Raw genomic sequence first — 19,325 nt, forward strand, 5'->3', positions numbered from 1 at the left:
CTGCGCCAGTACTGCAAGGGAGGAAAAGCACCACGGAGAGAGAAGCAGCAGAACCACCACGTCCATCCCTGAAGCATCCTCCGACCAGGGCATCTCCACCGGAGCACGGCCGAGAGCCCAGGCAGCCGAGGAAAACCACCGCCAGGACTCTTATCACAGTACTGGATGTGTGTGGAGTATTTCATTTGGCACTCTTCGGAGCTCTCATAATCTTTTCCTTTATGATTAATATTAAACAAGTCATATTCCTTATGGAATTTCCTAACTGTGTCTGTTCATATTTTTCTCTACATCATAGTTAATATTTCAAGATCATCTCTCTCTTTTTTTCTCTTTTATTTCACATTCATATGTTTTTCCTCATTTTATAAATTAGGTTTCTTGTTTAGTAGTCATGACAACATCTGACCGTGGTGGTTACACCACAGGCTGGGGCTTATTTTTTTCTCTTCTCCCCCCAAGCTGGCTTAGAAAAAATATCCTTTAAGTAAATAGAATCATAATATGAAAGGGACAAGTTCGGTACTGACTCCTCCTTTCCCTCCAATGACCCACTTCAACCAGACTTCCCAGCATGGTGGGTGAGGACTCATTTGGCTTTAATCCTGCAAAGTCTTATCCACTTAGTTAACTTCAATGGGAATACTCAGAGCACATCGAGTGAAACACATATGTAAGTCTTTAAAACCTTGAGGCCTATGCCTGAAAGGCAGAAAGCAAAAAGCTGGAGTTGCATTTTCCTTCTGGGCATCGGTCTTCACACAACAGCTAAAGGGTTGCGGTGTTGGGGGGGGTGAGCACAGACACGTGCCGCTCCCCGGGGGTCAGGACGGGGCGATTTCCATGAGATGCTGTAGTTCAACATCATCTTCTGAATGGGGACCACACGGACCACCACGGGACTGGGGACCGCGGCTCCGGCACAGCCACCTGATGGCTCTCGCATCTCTCTCCTGCTCCGGACTCGCAACAAAACCCAGCGGTTGGAGGCAGCAGGACCCGCTTGCTTCCACCTCTGCACTCTGCGTTTCAATTAGCAGGAGGTGGCGATTAAAGCCCGCCTGTTTATCAGGGCAACCTGGAGATCAGGCAAAGGAATTTCAAAGCGAAGGGGCATCGTACCAACAAACGCATTTTTGTGACCTAGGGAATACTAAGGAATAGCTTTTTTTTTTTAAAAAAAATGAACATTATATTTCAGTCTTTTAGGATGTTGGTAACCAGTAGCTTAGAAGGAATTCAGGCTTTTGAAAAAATAGGAGTGTATTTTATTTTAGACTTCTCCCATGAGCACAGTAAATGGCGATGGGTTACGGATCTGTGTTTACCCATGGCAAGAGATAACTAAAATTCCATGGTGTCTTTTACATACTGAACATAAAATACCAATTACATAGATGGCCAGCCACACTGAAAGCAAGGCTGAGTCAAGAGGAGGCAACAAGGAAGGGAAAAGGCCGGGAATTTAACAAAGGCAGATGAGCCTTTAATACGGCAGAACCTCTGGGAGCCCTGAGACACCGAGTCCAGATGTTCGGAGGTCGATGTAACCTGACTCCAAGAAGGAAGAGGATGTATTTCTTAAAATTCCCTGTTGTGCTTTAATTTACTGCAGTCTTGCAGAGGCCGCATGTGGTGATCACAGGTGGAGTTTCAGATGGACCATAAACATGAAGTTGGGGGCAAAAGACTCGAGCCGTTTCAGGTTTGGCTGCCAAGATGGTTGAGGTACAGATTTCCATGAAAACATCTCCCTCCCCTTCCCCTACGCTCCGGTAATTGGTAACGGGGGCCAGAGGAAAACCCTCCAGCAGAGATACCGCAGGCACCAACAACCCTTTTTACTGACAGCAACCGGGACCAGAAGTGGGCAACAGCCTGAATGGAGGCTCTCCAGCTGATGACCACTTCTTCGCTGGGTGGAGAAGGGGAAGGGGGAAGGAACGCAGGATGGATGGCAACATTTTGAAGCTCCATTTCTTATCTGCGGTCACATTTCTTCTAAACAGCCCCAGGAAAATGATCTCTGTGCTTCTTTAGGACCCCACTGTCTGCCCCTGAACACTTTGCGGGGAGGAAAGAAAAATATTGGCCCCGTAGTGTCTCTGGCACCATCCCATCTGCCCACTGAATCACAGAGACGGAGCTGATTTGGACGCGTTGGGTTTCGGAGTGCCCCCTCCCCCAGATCCTGACCCTTTTACCTTGGCTTCGCTCCCTCTGAGGTTTCTGGCCCGCAGTAATGATCAGCGTTTGATTAGGAGAACTGGCAGATTTGCCGCTGTTGCTACAGAGGGATTTGCGTGGGGATTAGAACTGGTTTTCAAGGGTTGGCTATGGAATAAATGACATTACTGATGCAATAAAAGCAATCCCTGCCCCTTTCCCATTCTCCACTCCTGCCACACTAATTCCCAACCTCGATCCAAACAAACAATATGGTGTGATTTGTTTTGCAAGGCGAAATTTTTAAATTTATGTTGACTCTGCTCTGAGGTTTCTACTGCCCCTGTACCTCTGCATCTCTCCACAGCACCCATCCGCAGGAGCTGGTAGGTGCTCTAAAGTAGACCACGATGTGATGGTTGACTGGTGGATGAGAAATGATCGTCCTACCTTCTCTCCCAAGCTGTTTCGTGCTACAGGAATGCCAAGTTCAGCAAATCCCTCTTTCCCTAACCTCTTACTTTGCTCAGGAAGAATGTCCTGAGCTTTCATAATTTAACCTCTTCCAAAATTCACCATCTCCTCAAGGAAGGAAGATGCAGCTGAAGGAGATACAGAGGAAACTCTGACCTTGAATGCCACCAGCCTCCGGACTCCTGGCACAGGGCAGCACAGACCCAAGCAGGCAGGCAAGCAGTAGCAAAAGACATTGGAAATTGGGTAAAAATGGCTCCTGCAGAGGAATTGGTTAAGGTAAGGATGAAAACAAATTCATCAATCTCTTTTTACCCTGAAAAAGATGAGCTTCACAAAGAAGCAATACAGTTATTAGAGTGATCTGTGCCTGCCAGACACTACCGAACACTTCAGGCGTTGGAAAACCCAGGTGGATAAGAACTGCTGTGCTTCTGCACCCCAGGAGGACGCAGAGGCGAATATCTGAGTATAAGGATGTCGGGGCACTTCCATTCCTATGGCTCATGACCTGAAACGGGAGGAGACGATCAGGAAACGCATCGCTAATGGAAGACCGGGGGGGAGCATTTTGCAAAGACCATTTGGCACGGGAAGTTTTCGTTCCTCGTTTCATCTTCTCCTTCTCGTGGCTTCACTGGTTACAGAGGCTACAGCTTGCCGCTGGAGCAGTACAGCAGGGTCGGGCACTGCTCTGGCTCTCAGAGCAGCCCTGGGGCTTTCACACCTTCGAAGGGGACAAAGAAGGTTCTGCTACGTCCTGGGGGAGAAAGGTTAACGGAGCGCACGCAGCTGTGAACGTGACTCCAAGTCCACCTTGAGCTGATGGTGCCGAGCTGGCCAGAACAGCTACAGTTTGAGCTGTTGGCACAACCTCAATGCAGAGCATTGCCCAAATGCTACCGAAACCAGCCAAGATGTCCCAGGGGCACTCCAGAAGCAAGAAGGGCAGCCAGGCAGCAACCAGCCATCGCAAGAAGGGCTCCTCCGAAATACCTGACCCTGTCCTCCTCTCTGCTTGCTCGCTCGCTCGCGAGGTGCAAGAAATCAATCCATGTGCCCTACCAACCCTGACTGCCATGCCACACAGGCCATAATCTGGTGCTAAACATTCCCAAACTGCTCTAAGGATTTACTGCTTATTTTGTGGGCTTTTATGCTCGGCTTTCTCCACGCTCCCATCGCACCGCCCTCTATACATGATTTGTGCAACTGGGAGAGACCTGTGCTATGCACATGTAGATGTTTCCTCTAACACCAGCATGAGCTCAGTACTGATACGTGTCATAGAAGGGAACCAGCTTTTCGAGCTTTCAGAGGGTTCAGATCCTTGGATCTTTATTAGCTGAATGAATCAGCTGCGTGGCTACCAGAAAGCCTCTGGGATTTTCTCTTTCATCTCTCCTCTCATCAGCACAAGTCACGAGAAGTGCCGATGTGATGAGTAGGGAACATTGTTTTAGGCACTTGCTTTCTCAGCCTTTGCAAAACTGGCGCTGATCTAGGGTTTCTCAGTGCTTGCAAGTTTTTCTAATTAAAGTAGGGTGTAAATTTAAAGTGCCATATCTCTTCCTGAATAGCTCCACATGTGGACACCAAGCCCAGACCAAACCTATGTTGTTCCTGTTCGGCTTAACCCATCTTCAAAGGGGGTTGCGTATGTGTGAAACGACCAGTTAATCAAGAACACCTCCCGCGGACAGACAAGCTGCCACTGCGCTCCTGGGAGAGACGAAACGAAAAGGCGAGAGTCCCTTGGAGGAAAGCAAGAGGGGTGAGACCTCGTGCTACAAACACTGGCCTGGAACAAGGTATTTTGGGGCTTGAGGCTCAGCTGAGCTCAGCCACCGACTCAGTTTATGGCAGCAAGAAAAATCCGTTACCCTCTGCAAAATGCCAACGTTACCCCAAGGAAAGGAAAGGTGAGACTTGGGGTTTGCAAACAATTCTCCAGGCGAGGATCACCGCTGACCATGGGGCAGCATCTCCATCCCACCCGTGGGTGGGCGCGCACCCCGGGAGGAGTCGGGCACCGCTGCCTGCGTCCAAGCGCAACATCACTCATCTCGGCCAGCGCGGCAAACAAACCACAGCTGCTCGAAGAGTATCTTGCACTAATCGGCGATTTCTCTGAGTCACCGGCTCCAAGAAACCCCAGTTTTTATAGGAAGATGAAAGTAATGAGTGACACAGGTTTCCTGCAATTTCTAGCTGTTGCATCACCAAAGAGATAATGTCTTTGGTGGTGCCTGGGGAATCAGATAATACAGCTGTGTAAACTGCGTGTGGGCTAAAGCATCTCAGGGCTGCATCCTCATCCCAACACTTCCAAATCAAAATAAAAACCTCTCTGGAGGCAGCATCATTACAGAGAAACATTAAACCTAGCAACTTGGCCCAGAACAAGCAAATGAGTTATTTTCATCAAAGCAAGACACTGCAAAATCCATCTTCACCTCTATCAGTAAGCAGCCCAGACACCAAGCTCCACGGCTTTGTCTTTACTCTGAAATTACAGCGGATTTATTTTTAATGGCTTTAATTAAAGCTAACCAATCTTTGTGCAAGGGATGCCGGTAAAACATGCCCCTCCGATCTGTGGGTAGTTTTATGGGTGAACATTCAGCTGATGCAAGGTGCGCTTAAACCCAACTATCCACATGCATAGAAGATGCGCTGATTTAACTTGGCAGAAAATCACTTATTGAAATATGCAAATTAATAAAAAAACCTGAGTTGACCACCTGGGAGGTCAGAAGGTATCATCTGGGCACCCAGGTATGTCTCAACGGACTTTGAGTTACCCTGATTGCACCAAATGAAGATCTGACCCACGAGTTGGTATCTGCAGCTCAGCTCTTCACCCACCAGGTCCCAGCACAGCCGACGCGTGCACTGCAGCGATGCAGACAGTCTGCACCAGCCTTCAGCCCCCCGCACACCCCTCCCTGTGGGCGCAGCAGCTGAGGAAGACTCCTGCTGCTCCTGCTGGTGAGGAAGATGCAGAAAGCTACGTCTCTAGGTCTCTAGGAGTTCAAGGAACGTGTGGAGGTGGCACTGCAGGACATGGTTTAGTGGGCATGGTGGTGGTGGGTTCATGGTTGGACTTGATGATCTTACAGGTCTTTTCCAACCTTAGTGATTCTGTGATTCTCTGCAGGGAAATTTGGGTGTGGCTAAAGGCAGAGTCAACGGAGTTGGATTTTCAACACACGGTGGGGGCAGCTTGTCCAGAGGAGCTGTGACCCACTGGGCTCCCTGGCTTTGCTAAACTGAACCCAGAAACCCAAGGGAAGAGCAGAATCTAAACTGCTGCGACAACCAGTGATACCAGAGGAAAGATAAAGAGCAGTGACGGTAGGAAGCCCGCATTTCAGCCAGGAGAGCTCACCATAGCCGGTAACTGCAGCAAAATCCTCCCCTCGCCCCCAAGAACACCGCACCAAAGGCAAGAGCCCACTCACAGCCTCTTCCACTCCTCGAATGGGCACGGTCTGTCTTCACACGTCTAGATCCGACACTATTAAATGATTCTCTTCATAATACATGTATTATAAATTCCCTTTCAAAAAAGTTCATAATCTACCATCTGTTTCCAGTTAGGCTGTTCTGATTTCTTTTTTTTTTTGAAATGGAATATAAAACATTATTTAAAGGTCCCGTAATCTAGATGGTGGGAGGAGAGAAACCAAAATCCAAATACCATCACCACCGTCACCCTGCCGAAAAGCAAAGACTTGGTGAGAGCCAAGGGCTGGGAAGATGCAATGTGACCAGTTCAGATCAGGAATAAGGTACAGAAAATGCAATTAAACTTGGAAGAACTTTACCATCACTTCAAGCCATTACACTGAAACTGGATAAATCTACAGCTTAAAGACATTTGACACGTATTAGTGGGCGAGTCCTTTGGCTTGGGCAACATTAATGGATTGTAATGGTTTTAGTTAGCTTTAGTAGCTACACCTAAACATCAATAAATGATCATCACTGGAAATACGGTAACAGTGCATGTTCAAGATCATGTCATTGACTTCAGTAACATCTCTGGTTTATAGCTGGTCTGGCTCTTATTAGACATAATGTTTTATACATACACTTACACATACATGCAATCACATGTGCAACACATACTTTATCTCCCATCCTTGTTTGGACCCAAATGCTGCAGCATAGCACTGAGTGAATCACATCTGGAAAGTGCAGATGTTTTGAAGCTATTGCAGCCTCGCCAGGTCCTATCGTTTCACTGACAACATCATCGTAACTGATTTTTCTCTTCGAGTCCAAGCACCTGGAAATTCTGCTAGAGGACTGCAGACACAAAGGTGCTGGATCACAAAGAAATCTTAAAAATCAAATGCAAAATTAAAACAGGAAAAAAAAAAAAAAGAAGACAACCCTGCCCACCCCAGAGCCCTAGGAGCCTAAGTACTCCACAACCTCTTCCCTTGGCAAAGGAAGGACCACATGTGGTGGATGTCAGCCATGTCATTTAATACGGCTCTGGAAGGTGTTCACGTAGTGCGAAGAGGAGAGCGCTGTAAAGCCTACACAGAGCAGCACAGAAAATGAGACCTGAGAGTACCCTGGAAGGCTGTAACGCGGAAGAAATGCCAAGGGCATCCAAAATTGCTTGCATTTTCACTATACTTAAGCAAATCTTGCAATTTGGAGCTCTAACTTGTGATCTTTGAACGTCAGTACTTAGCAATACGCCCAAGGACACGGGGCCACCAGAGCCTACCTGGGCCCTGGGTCTCCCTGGCTTGGCCACGGCGGTGACTGTGGCACAGAGATGATACCGATGGCACCGAACCGGGCCACCGCCGCTGGGACAGCCCGACACACGTGGCACCCTCCACCACGAACCTGAAACTCAGCTGGAACTCATCCCTCTGGCGCGGCCGCACGCTCTCTCTCCTCCCTGCCACCGTATCCTTTTGCCATATGAGCAAATATACACCGCTCTGAAACAAAACGGTGCTCTTGGATGGCCAAACTCGCTCAAGCTCTTCCTGGCCCCAAAACCAAGAGCCCCAGTCAACAGTGAAAATTAATACGGACCTTCCTGCTGTGTTTTTATAGCCATGGCAGCACTCGGCATCCTGGGGGCCTCCCATGCAAATCTGATTTCATAGCTGGGCGTAAAATCTCGCTCTCAGGTTTAATAAGCAAAACCACTATCATCAGTAGCAAAGGTGAGACGACGGGCATCCTGGCCCGGGACGTCTTAACAAGATGCCTCCAAGACACACTGAACCCTCCTCCGTGGAAAACCAGCACGTTTCAAGTCAGACAACCAAAGACAGAGGCACCAAAAAATCAAAGGCCGACAGCGTCCCAAATAACCACATTTTATCTTCAGTTTAAAAAACCCAGCAACCCGCAAACGCGAGGCTGTGGGACCCCTCCAAAGTTTCTCTCCGCGTGCCAGCAGGATGACTGATGGTAAATCACACCAGCTCCAGGGCTCCGTCGCAGACTGCTGCCAGGCGGCTCCGCCTGTTGGAGTCACTGACGGTCCCCTTTCCAATTAATCAAGTTCCCATACTGATTAACAGCATGATTCATGTCTCTCGTTAGGCGCATTCTGTAACAAACAAGGCTGTATTTCAAGGCCGCTGGCTTAATGGTTAAAATAAATACCTTCCAAATTTCTATTTTCAAGTAGCTGAACCTTTTCCACCTTTACAACTAATTCAGACTTCCTTCAAATTATTTTTCTAAGTAATATAACAATTTGTTTTTCATTAGAGCTTGTCAAAGCCGGACTTTGGTTTATTTTGAGAGAAACCAGCACTCTCCAGAAACTGTTTAGTACAATTTGAATGACGCCCAAAGGGGTTATTGCAGCCACAATCAAAATAGAGTTTACAGCACTGGCTAGGGGTGACACTTTATTTAATGATTTAAAAAAAAAAAACACAAAAAAATGAAGAGAAAAAAACCCCCCAGCCCCCTGAATCAGAAGCTAATTAAATGCACTCCTATGGCTAACAGTAAGTGTTTCTAAGTCACTCCGACTACTGCAGAATGCAAGAACTTAACTTGTTGCTAACTAATACCAGACACCATTATACGAGCAGCGTTATTTACTGATTTGGGGTGGTATGTGCTGGTATTCTCGTGTCTGGCACGGCAGCCTCGCCTCGCAACAGATATTATCAAGCTGGATGTGAAATCAAATATAGGAGTGATTAAATAGTTTGGGCTCTGCCTGCTTAAGTTGGATTTTTTTTTTTTTGGGGGGGTATAGCTCGGTATTTCATTTAAGGTGGCTTAAATCTAACAGCAAATCTACCCTGTAACTCCTTTGATTTCACATTCCTTTTGTTTTGCTGTCGAGAAAAGCCGAGCTGGAGCCGCGCCAGGGCTGAGCGCGGGGGGCCGGAGGACGGGCGAGGGGCAGGAGGACCCCGGCCGCCCCTCGCCCGCGGGAGCGGGGCCGGCCCGAGCGACCCAGAGCCTGCCGCGATGATGATTAATCTCCACCATCCCAGCCCAGCGCTTCGGGGTTCCCAATCAACCTTTTAAAACGCTCTCCCTGCATCCTCCGTCTCGGACTCGAGTCCAAAGCGGATTTTTAAACAATCGAGCTGCAAAACTATTTTCCATCAGACCATTCCTCCCCCAGCAGCAAACTCATGTTCTGCTGTTAATTTTCCTGGGACGTTCTCCGCTTGTTGGTTTTTTTCTAAACCACAACAAAATCAACAAAATTTGGACTTTTGTGAAGGCTGAATTTCCTCTTTGTTTTCGCAGGGGAAAGGCTGCGCTGCTGCCCAGCCCGAGCAGCGCCCGCCCGCCCGCGCCCGCCCGGGGACGGGGACGCTGCTGCCGGCGGTGCTGGGCCGGGGGGACCCCGCTCCCCGCGTCCCACCTCGCGGAGCATCCGCAGGTGAAATCAGAGGCTGGCCTGGGGGGGTCACCTGGAGGAATATCATCCGCTGTCTCTACGGCCTGAACTCACGGTGCCGATCTCTGCGGGAGCAGGGCAGAAGGGATGCCCCAATTCTCCGGCTGCTGCCCTGGGGTGGCTCCTACGGCGGATCGGGCTTTAGTCTCACGCACAACGTGTTCATAAGGTAACGGCGCTACTCCGCGCCAATAAAGAAAAAAAACTACTTGAGGAGCGCAAATGTCCTCTAGGTGCAGAATTAAAGCACAAACGAAGGGCCTGATTCTTCTGCCACAAGCCTGGGACTTGTGTAACCCTGATAATCCTCCTGGAGACACATCTGATTTACACCAGCGTTAAGAAAAAGAACAAAACCGAGCTCGTATCTGACAAGTGAAAACAAACACTGGATTCAGACACTTTCTGCAGGGAAGGGGGGAGCTCTTTAATTTTTGTTCCTTCTCTCCGGGCTGCTGCTGTGACCTCTGCTACCTCCTAAGTCAGCAACACAATATGTTGCAGCTGTGGCACGGCAACAGCATGATTTAATTTGCGCGTGTGTGGCTGGAAGGGCAGTTCATCCCTCCGACGTCTTGCGGCATGGCAGAGGCAGCAGCGGTGGAAGCGGGGGGCTTGGTCCTCCCCTCCCAAAAGAGAGGGGGGAAAACCCCCGCTTTGCCTCCCATGCACAGCTTTGGGAGAGGAGACGGGGAAAGGATCAACTAGAGGAAAATGCCCATTTCCAACAAAATTTTTAGGAGGTTGGGGTTTGCCCAAGCCAAGGGGAAAAAAAAGGGCAGAAAATATCTATTTAGTCAACAACTGTTTTCCACATAAAGAAAAAAGAAGAGGAAAATTACTTTGCTGCCCACTCTCCCATGCGTTCCCGGCTCCCAGGAGCGCAGGGGCTGCGCATCTCCGGCGCGGTGCCGGGCTGGGCAAGGACAGTGCTTGGAGCTCCTTTTCCGAGGGAAAAGAGCCGGAGGTTTCTGCTGCAGGAGGTTTCTGCCGCAGCCCCCCCACCCCGGGGGCTCCCTCGCAGGGGGTCCCCCCCCGGCCCTCCACCAGCTCGTAAAGCTGCCGTGTTCCCGCACAGCTCCTTGGCCGGACCCTGAGAGCCGTCTCAGGAGTTTTCTTTGTCAGTGTTCTGGGTTTGAGGAGGTTTTGGCTGCAGAGGTTTTATCTCTGCCTTCCGCAAGGCTGGAATTCAGCTTCGCTCTTGGCATTGTCATCCCTCCGCTTTATATACGGCTCCTGCTGAAAAACATCCCGGGACAGCCCGAATTTCAGCCCACGGCCAAACCTCCGCGGGAAGACGACCAGTGGCAACCCCAAGGCTTCGCCGCTCCGGCTCCTTCGGGGAACTTCTGTCCTGACGCGTGACGCTGGGGCTGAGCTCATCCCGGCACGAACGGCCCCTCTCCGGGAGCTCACCAGCCACGAGGCTGCGCGGAGGATGCTCCGCGGCAGGAGGATGTGCTGGGAGTTTGCAGGGGCCACGGAAGGGAGTCAGGCTCCCCAAATTCATTCAAATCCAAAGGGATTTGAAGGCCTAAAACTCTCCCCACACCCTAAAAACCCCAACCATGCCTATATGACTATGACCCAGAACAGCGCCGTGGAAGCAAAGGAATGACCCTGCCTTTCCACAGTGCTAGCCTTACACTTTCCATTTGCTATTCATTCCTTGCTGGATTTTACCTTTGCGATACCGAAGCTCCTTCCCATCTGGCACAGCCGAAACCACCCCCCGGCTGTAGGAAACCTCAGCCCCCTCCCTCCCGGGCGCTGCAGCCTCCTTGCCGTGCTCTCTAACCCAGCACTACCTGCCAGCTCGTAGGGGCAAGGTGGCTTTTTCCCGGCTTTTTGGCTTTCCTCTCGCTTCCCCTCATCAACTCTTTTGCCAAGCACTGTAATTTTACTGCCTGGCTTAAGGAGCCAAGAAATACGTTTGCTGGTGGAAGCTGTGCGTTAGGCGTCGTGAAAAACATGCAGCTTCAGGGTTTTAGGAGCCAGCTCCAGAGAACAGCGAAACACCCGCAGAGCAGCAGGGCCGTGGGTTTGCACCCTCTCCGGTTTCACTCGGGGACACTGGTACTCAGCTCGCTCTGGCTGTGGGTGGTTGAGCGCAGGGATGGACCTATGGGCGCACGAAGGTGACCGTGTGTGCCCAGGGGATGGAAGCGTCAGTGGGGAGGGAGGGGAGCGCTACGGGCTTGGGGATGAGTGGCTGGAAAGCTGCCCGTTGGAAAAGGACCTGGGGGTGTTGATCGACACCCAGCTGAATATGAGCCAGCAGTGTGCCCAGGTGGCCAAGAAGGCCAACGCCATCCTGGCCTGTATCAGAAATGGTGTGGCAGCAGGAGCAGGGAGGTGATCGTGCCCCTGTACTCGGTGCTGGTGAGGCCGCACCTCGAATGCTGTGTTCAGTTTTGGGCCCCTCACTCCAAGAAGGACATTGAGGTGCTGGAGCGTGTCCAGAGAAGGGCGACGGAGCTGGTGAGGGGTCTGGAGCACAAGTCTGATGAGGCTGAGGGAGCTGGGGGTGTTCAGTCTGGAGAAGAGGGGGCTGAGGGGAGACCTCATCACTCTCTACAATGACCTGAAAGGGGAGGTTTAGGCTGGATATTAGGAAAAATTTCTTCACTGAAAGGGTTCTCAGACATTGGAAGAGGCTGTCCAGGGAGGTGGTGGAGTCACCATCACTGGAGGTGTTCAAAAATCATGTAGACATGGCATTGTGGGACATGGTTTAATGGGCATGGTAGGGTTGGGTTGATGGTTGGACTTTATGATCTTAAAGATCTTTTCTAACCTTAAAGATTCTGTGATTCTGTGGTGGGAAGGGGTCCTACGCCACCGAGCTGTAGGCAGAGGAAAGGACTTGCCTTCCCCTCGCAGCACTTTCATCCTCCCTCCCACTCAAAACCACAAGCTCCTTAGGGCACGGACAGGCTCTGGCTTGATGCTTCTACAGAACCAAGAATAACAGGGGCCAGACCTCACCTGTGGAGCTCTTCTTCCACCTCCAGATACTAACAAACAGCCACATTTTGGACTTGCTTTCTCCTGAACTTTGGGGTGCTTCAGATCTACATGTATATTTTTGAGGCTCAGATCCCAACACTACTACGAACTCAGCCAGTTGGTACCATCAGACTCTGAATGAAAGAACCATTCATCAAAGTGATTTGTAAAACATTGGCCACTGTGACCACCTGCAGCTGGATTTCCATCCCATTAAGTGAACACCCCGTTCAATAGCCACCACCAAGAGACATTCAGTGAAAACAACCCCATCCTTATGAATTAGAGAAGGTGTCCAAAACCCCGACCCCGGCACTGGAAGTTCAAACCTGATGAGGGGATGCACATGCCCCTGCTCCAGACACGAGCACCTTGGCAAACACCGTCGGGCCTCTACGTAGCTGCTACAAAACGCGCCTGTACTCCCCAGGACGGACAATAATAAATGATAGCAAAAAACTCTGAAGATTTAGCAAACTCTCAAAAGCTTTGGGACCCTCAGTTATGTATGAGCAAAGGGCAAACTCCGCCTCGGGCTTATTTGGAGGTTTCTGTGGCTCAGGCTGGCCATTTCTCACCAGCCTGTTTTTACAGGGCTGGAGCAGAGTTGAGCAGGGAAGGAGCTGAGTTACAAGTCTCTCCTCCAGGTTTATTCCTGGCAGAGACAATTTGCAGCAGTGTTACTCGGCACGTCAAGTCTGGCACCTGCTTACAATAAATCCCTAATGATGCTGAAATGTTAAACGTCCATTTAGTTTAATTTCTGGTTTAGATTAGGATTTCTACGTGCCGTAAATGCTAGAAAGAATGCTTTTTTGAAACAATGCTGCATATTTACCTTGGAGGTCCTCTATAATTGGCTGCCCTTCATCTAAGACTTCTTTCTAAATGCAAAAGGATGCTCTCAGCACAGACAGTCTAAAAGGGGAGGCTTTGCCACCATCACCTGCTAACGCTTTCATGCCAGCTGAGACCTTTCGAGCAGGCTCCCTTGCAGGTGGGATGGGTCGATGCACTACTTTGGGTCTCAGAAACCCAAAGGGTTTGAATCCCAGCAGACACTAACAGAAGAAAAACACTTCATGGGGCGTATCAACCTGGGCAGACGGGAGTTTGGGAGGCTTTGCTGTTGGGACACGTGTGATGGGAGAAAGCAAGATGGGCACAGTCAAAAGGTTCAGTCCCGCTGAGCACAGACCTGCCTGTTGGTGTCACCGGCTGAGAGAGGCTCCTCAACTTTGGAGGTGCCATGTCCCAGAGCTTCCCCCTCCACGGCCGTCTCCTCAGTGCAAACAGCTTCCTCGGGATCGGGGTTTCACGCAGCAATTAATGACAAGGTCAGCGCGCAGCCCATTCAAACCTCTCTCTCGGGAGCAGGGTGTCACCGGCGCGGAGGACACGCACCCGCTTTTACTGTCCCTGGCGTGCACGAGAGGGGCAGCCTGGCGGGACCCCATGCCACGCCATGGGGACGGTCCCCAGCCCTGAGCCCCTGGCCGGGGCCGCAAGCAGCTGCGCTGGCGGCTGGGGAGCTCTTCCGCAGCCTGCCCGGGGGGGACAAGCGGCTGATGGGGCCTGGCTGTAAAATCTTGGATGACATTTTCTCTCCGCTCACCTTTGATCCTGGTAAACGTGCTCTGGGCGCTGCAATCTGATTGAGGATCTCTCTGTGTGCAGATGTCCTGCAAAAACTACACCCACAGCTGTAAATCACAAAGCCCTCCCCACTCTGGTGGTTAGCGACAATGAATAATGATTTTTCTAATGGGGACTGGCCAGCATTCAACCCACTCCTTGATTATTTTTTTTTTAAGCAAAGACTATTTATATCGAGAGACTTGCAATAACTAAGACTCTCTGATTTATTCGAGATCAAAAAGCAGCCAAAGGGGGAGATTTCTGGAAGCTCAAGCTACGGGGACTCGTATCAGAGCAGGCAGACCCCAAACTGAGATCACAGCAACATCAATGCACACGAAGCACCAAAACCGTGGGGCGTCCCGGCTCTCCGGGCTCCCCACTTCGGGTCTTGTGAGGACACGGGTGGGTGGGCGAGCACGGGAAGGGGACAGCACAGAGACGCGCCTACGCACTGTGTGTTTCGGTCATCATCACCCAAATCTCCCTCACGGTAGGTGGCCCAGGACAGTCCGCCACACCGGGACCAGCACACTCTGCCGACAGCACGACCGGCACAACCCCACGGGAATCTGGTGGGAGACAGACATCCATCCTCCCGGCACGCTCTCCGCTCTGCCGAGCCGGCAGGCCGCTGAGCCCCTCCTCTCTGACGTTTCCAAACTCACTAAGCCTTTTTCCTTACAAACGTGAACTAGGCAAGAAGAATAAGTTCACACTTGGACAAAAAGAAAAAAGACGACTTTTTTTCTTTAAAGCACAACTTTTTTTGGGTTCCTGACAAAGCAATATTCTCCAGGCCAGTTGGAATCTGGAAAAATACACTTACTCAACCTAGCCACCATGACTCCAATAACAATTATAAAATGTCCAATAAAACTTGCATGTAATGTCAATTCAAATCTTGAAAAGCAGAATTAAGTGGTATATCAACATTAAACTTTATTGCTTCCTTTGCAGAGCAGAAGTATTGTCAATAAAAGTCATTCTGAATGAAGAAAAGGGCAGTAAATATTAAATAAACAAGTTTTTGTTGAAATGCTATAAATGCACCAGAGCTGCATTTTACACTGGGACCCTTTTTTCCTTTGCAGACTCCCCTCATGATAGAAATAAGTCAGTAATTGCAAACTATCAATAAAGCGCCAATTAAAGGGTGGTTAGATGCATGCATTTACAGTATGTCATTATGAGCCTTTATTGTATGTAGCTGGCTTTTTCAGATCCCACTGGCTCCGTCTGAAGTCCCCCAGCACGCAAGCAGTCGTGCTGCTCGTTAGGGGCCCTTGGAAGAGCTGTCAGGGCACTGGAGGCGAGCGCCAGCCCGAGAGCCCTGGCCGGGGGCTCGGGGCGCATCCCTCATGTGCCCCAGCCCGGCGGCACGGCAAGGACGGAGGAACCCAGAGCCGAGAAAGGGATGAGAGAAGTGTTGGGTCAGGCTTTTTGGTCATGGAAGTTTCATCTGGCAAGAGAGAAGGCTGAGGGGAGACCTCATCGCTCTCTCCAACTGCCTGAAAGGGGGTTGTGGGGAGGTGGGTGTTGGTCTCTTCTCCCAAGTGACGAGTGATGGGACAAGAGGAAATGGCCTCAAGTTGTGCCAGGGGAGGTTCAGGCTGGATATCAGGAAAAATGTCTTTGCAGAGAGAGTGGTGAAGCACCGGCAGAGGCTGTCCAGGGAGGTGGTGGAGTCACCATCACTGGAGGTGTTCAAGGAACGTGTGGACGTGGCACTGCGGGACATGGTTTAGTGGGCATGGTGGGGTTGGGTTGGTGTTGGACTTGATGATCTTAAAAGGTCTTTTCTAACCTTAATGATTCTGTGATTCTGTGGTTCTCTGAGATGTGAAGACCAAGCAACACCATCTCAGCCCATTACGCTATCATTTTTCTGCCAACGCAGAAGCGGGCGGAGCACGACAGCTCTGCCTCAAGACACGGCAGCCGTACCAAAGCCTGGAATTTGGCAACGTGGTTTGTTTTCTGATAGGCCACTCACCGTGGCATTTTCTGCTCCTTTCTGGGTCTATTCACCTTAGAGCCATCGCCATCCTCCCTACGCTTCCTTACATGCAAAAGTATTTCTACTAACAATTCCTGCTTGCTAACCCGATCTCCACCACAATTCAACGCCCGCTTGCTTCTGCACCGAGCAGCCGACAGAGACGGGATGTTTTCCTTTGTCCAGGAGACAAAAGACCAGGTTTTTTTAGGGTTGGAATGAATATAATCCTCCCAGTGATACTGAAAACCTCAGGTGCGATGCCCGTCACAAACACAACTGGCACCTCGTGGAGCAATGCCCCGCGACCCCTTTGGGTCTGACCTCTTCTGCTGCGATGCCAGGACCTCCAGCTGCCCGAGAAGATCCATCCCAACAAACCCAAACCTGACGCCAAAAGGTGTGCTGAGTGAGCAGAGGTGCAAGCCATATCTTTGGTGGTACCCAGACGCAACGGGACACGTTTCGGAAGCAGGAGAAGGAGCGGGCATCTCCGCAAGGGCACAAATCCCGCGGCTTTTATGTCAGCCCTTTAAAATCTGATCAGCATTTTTGTGGTTTACCAATAGAGTTTATAAGCTGTTCTCCAGTTTAATCATCACACGTATTTACAGGAAGCAGTAACAGCTCCCGAGTATGAATTTCATGATGCTGAAATGATATTGAACAAACACTGCAGGCAGCAAGAGCTGAAAGCTGTGCTTCTGCGAGTCAGCGTGGCTGGGGTTTAATGAGCAATCTGAATTATGCTGGGGCAGAGACGAGAGAAATCAGATGTAGTCTAGGAAAGTATACATGCAGGAGCTTCTGTCCTCTGATTTTTGCACAGATTTCTTTGTGTCATGTAAAAAAAAAAAAAAAAACAACAAACCAAAATCAACTGGAACGTGAATGCCATTAATTTTCAAAGAAATTATTTTTGCTATGGACCTAGGCTCAGTAAATCTGGTGGTTGTAAAAGACAGCTCAAACGTTTTCAGAGATAAAGAACAGCCCTTGAATGTTAAATATAAAAAAAGTCCCTTTTAAGGGTGAAAGATGTCTATAAAAATTAACTTTTGGAGAAACTGCAAGTATTCATCCCAGCTGTCTGCAGCTGCTGGATCAGACCCTTTGCACTAGTCCTGGGCTGACGTTCCTCTGCCATCCATATGAATGGAAACCAAACCAGCAGCAAGGGAAACAAACCTCCAGCAACACCCTGAGAGCAGCCACGCCAGCGCGAACCACCCGACAGCCAACAGTTAATAGCTGTGAATCATTTTGATTCACTCGAGCCTGAACTCTTGACTTGCTGATTGAGTCAGTCCCTCCGGACACTGCTCCTGCTCGGACAAGATGGGCTCCAGCAAACCACACCGCTGCCGCGACAGCGGCGTTGCTGCTCCTGGCACGCGTGCCCACGTCCTCGCTGCAGGTTATGAAGCCGGCGTGAGGAACGTGTGTCTCCATCGCAGGCTCCCGGATCCCAGCCCACCCTACAGCCCCCAGCTGCCGGGCAGCACGTGCAGGCAGCGGGAGAGGTTTTACGCCCTTCCAACACCGTCTTGGGCAAAGACGTGATCCTTAGGAAGCAAACCCAGGAGCATCTCACCTGGAAGAGGATCTGCAAGAGGCCATGTACGATGCACATCCGCCGTCCCATGAAGAGAAAGAATGGCACCACCAGCTCGACGAAGTGATTGACCAGGGTCTCGAACTGATGAAACCACCACGGCGAGCGATGCATGAAGTAGGCGATGGGGTTGGGCACCGGCTGCGTCTGAAAGACGGAAGAAAAAAAGAATCAATCCCCCTCCAAGGTTCATCACTGGGGGAAGCTACAGGGCTCTTGGCCTTTTTCCTTATTTCTTTCCCCAAATTTGCTCACAGGAGAACCGTCCTTTGCCTCTGGGCACTCATTTCTTTTTAGAGAAAATGACTTCATTCAATTTTTTTCATGCAAACCCAAGGAATTTTTAAACCAATACATCTTTTAAAACCCAAGAGTTTTAATTTTCTCTTTTTTCATCATAACCAAAACCCACCCATCTTAAATTAAACCCACTATTACTTAATACCGAAACGTTACACACAGCTCGACACCGAGGGATGTTGAATTGCCCTCCACGAGTGCTGAAGATCATCAGAGCAACTAAGCAGATACAGGAACTGAGAAAAAGATTTTCTCAGGGTCACACACTAGGTCAAACAGAGCCAGGAATGGAAACCAGATTTCAAAACCTAGGAGGTATTCTTTCAAAATGTTTAAATCTGAAATAAATGTGGCGGTAGAGTTGCTCTCCAAAATGGTAATTTGGGAGAGGAAAGTGTAATTCCTCTAAACATGCTATATTGGTTTAAGGTATTTACATACTGGCCTTGTGACAATATTATTCTTCTATCAGCCTGAAATTTTTTGACACTGGGAGATCTTCCATCCAGCACAATAAAGCTGCAAATTTCACAAAGGAAACAAACCCAAACCCTGATATGTTAATAACCGCCACCCTTAGAAATGCTGCAATTTTAGCAAAAAGAAAGAAGTTAGCAATTTATCTTAGCGTATCTGACAAGCTCAAATTCATTAGTATTGTTTTAAAACTGCGACAGAAAAAAAGAGAGGATGAAGACGCAAATTTTAATTGAAGGAGACACAACACATCTTTAAATTATTTGTAGTTAAATCAAAAATACAAACAAAACAGGGAAAATACTGTGCTATGCATGGCAACTGAGCGTGCTTCCACTGCCAAATCCCACAACTATTGTAATTCCTTATTAGCAAAGCTGGGATTAATAAAGTTGTTGCTTTATATGGGTTTGAGGCTGCTGTAACCCCTTAGGACAGGAGACCGCATCCTTCCTTCCTCGGACACCGGCGCCGGATGGAGCGGTGTCGGGGTCAAGGAGCTCTGCCAAGTCCACTCCGGCAAGGGGGCGGGGGGTCAGGGCTCCCCCGTCCCGGGGCAGCGGCAGCAGCCCCGGGTGCCACCGAGGGTCCTTCCCCTCCTCGCAGGACCTGTTTCGAGTTAATCTGCTTGTAGGACTGCGCTTGAGCATTCCCAGAACATCAGGGAGGCTCACAAAGAGATTTGTTTACCTTGAACCCAAATTGCTGAGAAATGCTTTTACCCTTCC

The 19,325-nt window shown here is 49.8% G+C and overlaps 1 protein-coding gene across 1 annotated transcript in view; it reads right to left on the reverse strand.

Annotated features, from left to right (window-relative positions):
- The window catches only part of LMF1 (lipase maturation factor 1), a 210,964-nt gene that overhangs the window by 48,565 nt on the left and 143,074 nt on the right, over positions 1 to 19,325 (reverse strand). Inside the window, exon 6 of the mRNA XM_059826580.1 lies at positions 17,800 to 17,967. Coding sequence (XP_059682563.1) covers positions 17,800 to 17,967 — 168 coding nt within the window. The remainder of the gene's footprint in view (positions 1 to 17,799; positions 17,968 to 19,325) is intronic.

This window comes from Gavia stellata, chromosome 18 (assembly GCF_030936135.1).
Source record: "Gavia stellata isolate bGavSte3 chromosome 18, bGavSte3.hap2, whole genome shotgun sequence".
NCBI lineage: Eukaryota > Metazoa > Chordata > Aves > Gaviiformes > Gaviidae > Gavia > Gavia stellata.